This window comes from Ovis aries, chromosome 8 (assembly GCF_016772045.2).
Source record: "Ovis aries strain OAR_USU_Benz2616 breed Rambouillet chromosome 8, ARS-UI_Ramb_v3.0, whole genome shotgun sequence".
Taxonomy (NCBI): Eukaryota; Metazoa; Chordata; class Mammalia; order Artiodactyla; family Bovidae; genus Ovis; species Ovis aries.
The window spans coordinates 12,191,950-12,201,547 of NC_056061.1; the positions used below are offsets into that span (position 1 = coordinate 12,191,950).

A 9,598-nucleotide genomic window follows, 5' to 3' on the forward strand; every position below is an offset into this window, starting at 1 on the left:
AGATTAAAGGCAGGAGGAGATGGGGATGACAGAGGATGCGATATTTGGATAGCATCACCAAGTCAATGAACATGAGTGTGAGCAGGCTCCGGAAGTTGGTGATGGATAGGGAGGCCTGCTGTGACCACTGGGTTGCAAAGAATCAGACACAACTGACTGACTGAACTGAGCTGAAACATATACTTACCACTCAACCCAGCAGCAATCATACTCTTGGGCATTTATCCCAGTGAAATTAAAATTCCATAAAAGCTGGTATACAATTGTTCATAACAGCTTTATTTATGATAACCAAAAAAAACCTAGAAATAACCAAAATATTCCTAATGAGTAAATAGCTATACAAACTGTGGTACATAAATACCAGGGAATAGGATATCTCAGTAATAAAAAAGGAACAAACTGCTATACGCAACAACTTGGAGGATCAAGAAAGTTAAGACAACTGAAAAAATCATATTCCCCAAAGTCAAAACCTGTATGATTCCATCACAATGGCAAAAACATAGAGATGGAGAACAGATTAGTGGTTTCCAGGACTTAAGAGATGGTAGGGGTATGAGGGGGGTTTTATGTGCAGTGGTTGTGGGGAGCTGAGTGTAATTTATAAAAGAAAAGCATGATGGAGAACTTTGTGGTGATGAAATAGTTCTATATCTTGATAGCAGTGGTGATTACATAAATCTGTAAATGTGCTAAAATGGTACAAAATTATACATATACTGTACCAAGTCAAATTCCTGGTTTTGATACTGTACTCTTAATTATTTACATTGTTGATAAAACTGGGTATGGAGTACAAGGGGACTTCTCTGTACTACTTTTGCAACTTCAAGTTGCAATGTATAATTATTTAAAAACAAAATATAAAAACACAACTATTAGATGCTATGCAATAAACTTCTAAAAGATTTCTTGGGGGGAACAGACACCCATCTATTAAATCTGTGTGATTTGAAGAAAATCAGTCCGTTTCCTCTGCAATTTTTTATTTTTGGTTTTGAAGAGAAACAGGTTTTGAAAGCACTCTGCTGATGTTTACAGTCAAGAAATTATTTCAGTATACTATTGGCCTAATATAAAAGCAGAATGCATTGCTTATGCAAAGGTATTAAACAGTTAAAATACCTAAAATATATCTAGATTTGACTGTACACTGTCTTCCTTCAGAGATTAAATTGATTCCCTAATTAACAGTGAGTACATCTAAATACTTATAAACTTAATTCTAAGAAATACATCTCTTCAAGCTACTTCATACACTAAGATTTCACTTTTGATATGTAAAACATTTGCAATACCAACAAAAGGGAAGTAGGATGAACTTGAAATAATTCCTCAAAAACAAAGATTATATAGTTCTATGTGTTTGAGATATTTCAATACCAGCAAAAAACATACAAATACACACATCCTTCAACTAGCCAATATTTTAATACACAATGTTAACTACTTTGATGTTACCACCTAAAATATACATCATACAATTTTCAAATATGTGTTCTTTGACTTCTAACCTCTGCTCTTCTTTAGAATTACCTGTGAGGGGGAAAAAATGAAGATTTACATTATTCCTAGGGCAAATAAAGCACAATTACTCAACAAAAAGTTTAAAAGTCCTATGTGTATAATATGCAAGTCTCTGAATCCATAAAAAGCCAATTTGGAATGTGATTAGGGAATCTTTTGACTTACAAATTGTCTTAGACTTCTCTAAAATAGTCTAATTCTCTCAGAGAATGTGAAACATGCCTAGATTCTCAAAATCTAGTTTTATAATAGTCACTTCTAGATGTTAATTTCTTCAGTTGTGCCAAAAGTGCCCAGATTAATGGCTCCCAACTTGAGATTTATAGAAAATTTAGTAATTCAGGGAATTAAGAAATCCTATTAAAACCAGGAATGTAACAACCATAAAGCAATACAAATTCATCCAAACATCAAATTTCCTCTATTTAGGGTGGAATTATATCAGAGACTAAGGCCAGTCATCTCAAGATGAAAAGCTTGTTACGTAGATAATTTTCACAACACAAAGCCCAGAAGAAAAAGTAAACAAAATGAAGTCTTAAGTTGTAAAGGACAAACAACATTAGAGACCAGAATATACACATACAAAAAAATTATTTTAAAGAACTTACCTTCTTTTAGGTAAGCCTACTTATAATTCACTAATAAAAGCAAACCAATCCTAAATTTAAGATACACACATAGACTCCTCATGTTCTTAAGCCTTGCTTTACCTGCAGAAAACACTTACATTGACTTTAACAGTGCAGAAACTAGTTGAAATGTTTATAATTGTAAGAGAATTTAAAGCCCCTTAAAAAATGCCAGGGCATGCCATTTCTAGACTCTCACGTAAGTCATCAAATAGATTTATACCTTAGGCCAGTACTTCTCTGTTCTACAAGATATTAATATGTGGACTGCAAAATAAAATACTACGTACTCAAATTCATTTACAAAATTCTAAGTACATTATACACCCAAATTTACAAAAAGGTAAGTTAGACAGAGTTCAACAAATTACTGGTGTATTTCTTATAACTTTTGATAACTAAATACATAACTTTTATATAAGATAACTTCTCATAACTTTACATAACTATAGTTATATAAAAATGTTTACATTGTGGGAAGCTGGACAAAAGGTACAGTGGAAATAGCATAGTATTTTTGTATCTTTCATGGGTCTATAATTAGTTCCAAATATTTAGATGTTAAATAAAAAATGCTTATAAAGAGGTAAACTACAAAAAATAAGTCTCTCTTTCACATCATCCCCCAGTGAACCATGTGCCAGTTTCTTGCATATTCTCACAGAAATGAGCTCTCTATACATAACATTGTAACTATTCAGGGAGGTATAGTATGTTCGGTTATATAAACTTATCTGACCCCAGAAGCCTTTGCTGTTGCGGCATCTATTAACATCAAGCGAAAACAATCTCGGGAATATTCAAGTGAAAATAATCTTGGGAACATATACGGAAAAAAACTCTGCCTTAAGTTATCACACTCTTACATTATATAGAAGTATTACTAACAAGCAATCTTCTCTGTTTAAGCAATTTGATTTAGAAGTCACTCAACTCAAAACAAATTTAAAAAAATAATTAGGTAAACTTAAAATGGTCAAGAAGAAAAGTTTTCATAAATTTTAAGGTAATAATGCTACTACAGATCACACAGATTAGCAGTCAAACATTCATTTTCTTCTAAAGCAATAAAGCAATGGCCATGAATCTTTCCATCAGAAATCCATACTATACATAATAAAGAAAATCTAACTCTGTAATTAAAACTCATGAAAAGGTAAGCATCAACTCAGTCAAGGAAACTGAATAAGGAATCTAAATCAGGCAGAGGTGACAAACTAGGTGTTTTAAGGTAACTGTGCTCAAGAACAGAATTTCAGATCTTACCTTTGCTGCAGCCAGTACATGCTCCTTTTTAATGATTCCACACTTACTCCCACAAGCATTTATCCGTGACTCTTCTGCTAATCGATGAACAAAGAGTAAACAGTTCAGATGCACCTATAAAAGAGAAAATTCAAAACAATTTTTAAACCCAAACATTGATATTTTGAAATAATGACTTTTAAAAAGAAGATCCCAAATTTTAATGCTGCACTATTTACTAATGTGATTCAATCACTTAACTTTTATTTACGATAACAAAGAATACAGTTTAATATAGGTCCATCTTAAAATTTCATAAAAAGGAGACTTAGTTACTACAATATATGAAACAAGGATGTGTAAAGCTGACCAAAGGCCATAGACAATAGCATTACTCTAAAGGATCATTATATCAAAACTTAGGTAGGACTCTAATAAGAACAAATATTTGTTTTCCATTCCAACTAAAGTTAAGTTTCCAATGTAATTTAAACTCTCCCCTAAGAAAAGCATATTAACTACTGTATTTAAGGCTAATCATCTCTCATTCTACAATCCAAGGTATAAAATTTTTTAAGAAGATATTTAATTTAAAATGTCTAATCAAAAACAATTTAATAATTGAAATTTTAAAAGTTTATTTAATTTAAAAGAGTAGATACAAAGGTCAAGTTACTTGCTATACAACAACATGAGAATAATCGTATCTACTATTAATAATTTTTAAATTTCTTTAAAAATAGCCTTAAACTAGATAAAATAAGCAGGGAATACAAAATTCAAAACTGCACAAAGAACTGGAGTTATATTAGCATTACAGGAAGCTGCAGAAAACGAATGGGAATTCTGTACTATTTTTGCCACTTCTTGTGAACCTACAGTTATCTCAAAATTAACATATGAAGCAAAAAATCTATAAACTGACAAAAGTAAACCTCTCTTCAACATCATTCTGCAGTCAACTCTGATTGCCAGTTTCTTGCATATTCTTACAGAAACAACTTCTACATGTATGTAAAATATATATATGTACCATAAGATATGCATACATATATATCTTTATTTAACCTCACTATTTGAATATGTAAATTTTGCTAAATATGTTACTCATAGTTCACTAGTCAATCAAAAATTGCTACTCATTCTATACGCATATACCTTGAAAACAGTTAAAGTAGAGCACAAAATCCAAGTAAGTGAGAATGTACCCTAAAAATTCCCACCAAATAAAATATAACTCTCAACTCAAAAAAAAGCAAGACTAAACTGAGTTGCTGCCCTATTTCAATTCTCCCCTAGTATTGAGTCTAGTGCTCTTGTATTTAAGTTATTGGTAATACTCCATCCTTTGCTTCTGCCAGGTGCCTGAAGGCACTACCAATTCAGGTTCAATTAAACAGCATCTTTAACATTTAACTTCTTTGGTCATTTACTTAATGGTACACATTCTTTGGGCTTCCCTGGTAGCTCAGATGGTAAAGAATCCAGCTACAATGAAGGAGACCTGGATTCGATTTCTGGGTTGGGAAGATCCCCTGGAGAAGGGAATGGCAGCCCATGCCAATATTCTTGCCTGGAAAATTCCACAGAGGAGCCTCACAGGCTATGGTCCATGGCATCGCAAAGAGTCAGACAAAACTCGCAACTAACACTTTCTTTCACTTTTACACATTCTTTGCAGTGAGATCAATTAATACACAACACCTAACTCTTCCCCTACAATTCACTAAATGCTAAATAACTGGGTAATGTGGTCCTTTAAATTATTACTTATTATTATTATTATACAGCAGAAATCTTTAGTGGATTGTTGATGTTTAGGAATGTTTTAGTGATAACTGGGGAAAGTAGAGTAGTAGGGGATTTAAACTGAACATGACAGAGAACCTTTGGAAGGAGATATTCTTTTGGTCTTCTTTAACTTTCATGAGAACTCTGAGGTAAATCACCCAATTAATTCTTTACAGTATACCATGTCATTCAAAATATGTTTAAACTTCCTATAATATACCATTTCCTTTTGCAACAAAAACATTCCATAATATGGCACAATTTCCTCCATTAATCTTCATTCTCTACTTCTAAACCTAAATAGCTTCCAGATACCCTCAGGATAAACTCCAAATTCCTTAATACTAAACCCAATTTGACTAGGTTTTTATAATTCCATCTCACCTTTTCCAGCTTCTAGTTCTATGCTAGGCCTTCTGAATTTCTTTCAGTATTCAAATACAATTTTGCCTACTGCCATGCTACTGGTTTATACTGAAAGGCCAAGCCCTCCTAATACATAAGGTTATATGGATCTATGGTACCCTAAACTTCTTATAACTGTACATACACATACATTAGGCAGCAACTTCTCACCTCTCTTCTTCAATGTAAGGGCAAAACCATGTCTACCTTCCCAGAAATTGTATCCCATTGAACTTTAGCCTGTGGCCCAATATGTAGTTAAGTAGTCAATAATTGTCATTGCATGAGCAAAAAATCCATCCATATCTCCCCAAATTAAGCAAAAAAAATTTTTAGGCAATCCCAAATAAACCACATTCTGTTTTGAGACTTGAGTCCTTTACTCTTCATGGGCATGAAACATAGACACTGAATTAACACTACTTTTTTTTTAACATCAGAATTTTTTTTTTTTTAACAACCTATTTCTCTGTCATAAAACAGTTAACTGGTGCCACTCAAGTGCACTAAGGTTTAAATTAAAATGGTCAGAAAAAAGCAAATTTTAAGGTTTCAGGTAGACATTCAACTTTAGGAAAGGTAAGCCATTCCATTAATAACTTACTTTGGGAAAATTTAAAAATTAGCTTCCTTGAGAGGTAAGCCAAAAGATAATTTACAAAGAAATATCCACAAAGACTGGGCCAGCATGACTTCCTCCCCACTTTCTCATAGCACTTTTGAGTTTTACATAAACCATAAGTACTCAGATATTTGCACAGTATCCCTTAGCGATAAATCTAAAAACTAACTCAGCCACAAGAAAGCTGAACAATCTGAGATTAACATATGCTCCCCAGTACTGGCCCGGTGACATACAATCCAGTAAGGTATAAAATAAAACAACAACAAAAAGCCAGTGCAGGAGAACTATAACATAACACAAGGAAGTTATGAATAAAATGTTAGAAATATCAATCCACATATAGTTACATCACTCTCAAACTGTACACTCAGAATGTTCACGGAATAAACACAAGGAATACAAAAAGTTCCCAATTTTGTCAAAGTTCCCAGTCAGATGGGAGAACAAAACCTGAAAGAAACTAAAGACACATGTGTGACAGTGGATGATAATGGAAGATAAGATAGATCGTTTCTAAGATGATGAAGGAAGACTTCACTGAGTAAGAGGCATTTGAACTCAATTTTGGAAGAACTGGTGTTTGCCAAGCAGAGTGGAATGAGGACATCTTCACGCAGAAGAAACATCTTATGCAAAGACAGCAGAGAAGTAGATTAGTTTTGTGTTAAAGACAATGGGAGACACTAAGGGAGATATGCATGCTTCCTTCTCCTCAAGAAGCTGTGTACCACACTGGGAGACAACACTGACACACAAAACTCTTAAGAGAACACTGTCAGGGTCCCAATAGCTAAACTGTATGATGTAAACTCTTATGGCTATCAAAATTTAGAAAAAAAGAAATAAAAACAGACTGCCTCAATCACAGAGAAGTTTATGGATGATGTGGGACACCTGCTGGGTAAGATTATTAAGTGCCAATGGTAAGCAGAAAACCAAAAGTAAAGAAACCAGAGTGATGCATGACATATATAAGACAGTGAAGGAGAAATAATGAAAGCCAAAGATAAGCATACAATCTAGGGACAGACAGTGGCCAAAAGAGCTTACTTTCCCCTACCACTGCAAATGCTCACAATTTCACCTCCCATCGTTTCCTGAACCACTTGGATCCGACTCCACAACAAAGCCCACCTGTCCATGGGTCACTGTGGGGCAGGCAAGTGTGAATGTGGGAGGAATCTGACTACTTGAGAAATTTCTGGCCAAAAATTTGCACCAACTTGTAATCTCCTTCCCCTCCATTCAGAACCCCAACACCAGTGAAAACTTCACAATTAATAACTTAAAATTCTTTTGAAAATCAATTTCACTTTAATACAGCTCACTTGTGCCACCTTAATCACTACCTTCGGCAAAAGAAGGTAATAAAAGTTATGTATTGTCTCTTCATATAGAGTCTAAGAAAGGAACCAAAAAGAAGGACAGGAGATATTAGAAAAGCCACTTTTATATGAAAAAAAAAAATGAAGTAGTCTAGCAAAAATAGAAATCCTAAAATTACTGGAGGCAATAGAGAACTAACAGAGGCTACAGGGAAAAGAGATGGGGAGGTGAGGGAGAAAAAAAACACACCAGTGTAGCTTAGGAACAGATGAGTGCATCCCGAAGACATTCTTCATGTCATATATCCCTATTGTTCACAATTCTTCATCCTTGATCTCCTGGAAATTAGGTGCCCACCTATAGTGGTTCCTTTACTCCGAGAGCTCTTGTAACAAACCACAGGAGGTGCCTCCTACAGTGCAAACCCAGGGAAAAGTGTTCATTTTGTTAGTGGGATAATATATTCCAGGCATTCAACATAAAAGCCCTCAATTTACTTCAAAACAGAAATATTAAGAATGGTTTGAATGTGAGCATTTTTTATTAGGTGAGCATTATGCAGTAGTTACTATGAGTCAGGTAAAATTTTAACGGTTGACTTGAAAACTAAACTAACAGGTGTTCTCCCTGTCTAGGAAAACGAATTCACACTTGGGAGCATACTACTTACAAACTTTTGGATCAGTATTCTTTAGTAAGTAAGCTGAAGCAGAAGAAACAGCAATGTATTTAATAATGAATGCATTTAATAACGTAAAGAGAAGGCGAAGGAAAGACGACCAGGAGAAATGTACTTTTGAAAAGCATGCCTTTTACAGTAGTTAAATGAAAGTAACCCACCCTGAATTTCAAAATCTATTTTTAAAAAACTCTATCTTGGAACCTTCACTAATTTCACTAAGCACAGTGTAAGTACCAGACTGTGCTCCTGAAGAGTGATATTTAAAAACTAAAAGTAGTTAGTTTATTCCTTAAACTGACGAGGCTAAAAGGCTCCCGTTAAAAAAAAAAAAAAAAGGTCAGGATATCTACATTTCAGCGGGCCCCAAAACAACTCAGCGTCGGGAATACTAACAGGCCCAGGTTTTGCTGCGAATGCCTCAAACGTAGGCCTCAAAAGAGCTAGATTGGGCTGTTACTATTCAGTCGCTAAGTCATGTTCGATCCCATAAACTGCAGCACACCAGGCTTCCCTGTCCTTCCTTATTCTCCCTGAGTTTGCTCCAGCTCATGTCTATTGAGTCAGTGATGCCAGCCAACCATCTCATCCTCTGTTGCCCTCGATCTATCCCCGCCCCACTGCCAGTCTATGAAGGAACAAAATCTCACCAGTAGGTCGCTACTCGTCTTCAAACGAAGGTGAGGCTTCTGTCGTTTGAAAACGCGCTTTAGAAAGCCGAGAGGAGCCTTGCGCCTTATCATCTTCCTCTGCGAGACCGTGGTGGAGAGCGCCATTCTCACCCTCGGGTTTTGGCAGCAGCCGCCTCAGCTTCCCGGGTCCTCCTTGCGCCGCACTGAAGCTCACGCCAGCGAGTACACCAAGAACCCCGACTCAGACGTTCCCACAGGCCCCGAGACCCCGGCCGGAACGTTTGAATCTGCCGCCACAGAGCGCGCCCGGCGCCCGGTAGTGACGTTGAGGGCGCGCAGACCCTCCCCTTGGCGCCCGGATGTTGGTGGAACACACTCTTGGTGGACGTTCCGTGACGTCACGGACTGGGAGGTTTGCGGGTTTCGCCTTAAGTAGTTGTTGGAAGCGATTTCTCCAGTGTGCCATAAAGATGTTGGAAATATGTGTAAAATGCTGGTATGCCAAGGCAGTCACGGTTACTGTCCCAGCTTTCACTCTCTACTGAGCCCAAGACCAATGAACGAAAAAGTAGATGACTAGAAGGAAGTTTGTTATGTTTTATCAGGCTTCTTAAAGAACCAACGCCTTCTCAGCCGGGCTTGATTTTCTAATATTAGCAGCTAATATTTTTCACTTTTACATGATTTTATCTGATCTTACCTGAAGTCTTTTCATGAGTCAAGCTTTTCTTTA

At 35.8% G+C, this 9,598-nt stretch overlaps 1 protein-coding gene across 2 annotated transcripts; it reads right to left on the reverse strand.

Moving 5' to 3' along the window:
• Positions 1–258: 258 nt before the first annotated feature.
• Positions 259–9,186, reverse strand: CENPW (centromere protein W). 2 transcript variants are annotated; one of them, XM_004011137.6, is made up of 3 exons: positions 8,884–9,186; positions 3,429–3,542; positions 259–1,539 (listed from the first exon to the last, which is right to left on the reverse strand). In XM_004011137.6, exons 1-3 carry the CDS (start codon positions 9,007–9,009, stop codon positions 1,513–1,515), a joined length of 267 nt encoding a protein of 88 aa, XP_004011186.1. In that variant the 5' UTR covers positions 9,010–9,186; the 3' UTR covers positions 259–1,512. The 2 variants fall into 2 exon arrangements, with proteins under 2 accessions (XP_004011186.1, XP_060275184.1); XM_060419201.1 differs by having other exon boundaries at positions 259–3,542.
• Positions 9,187–9,598: the final 412 nt, after the last annotated feature.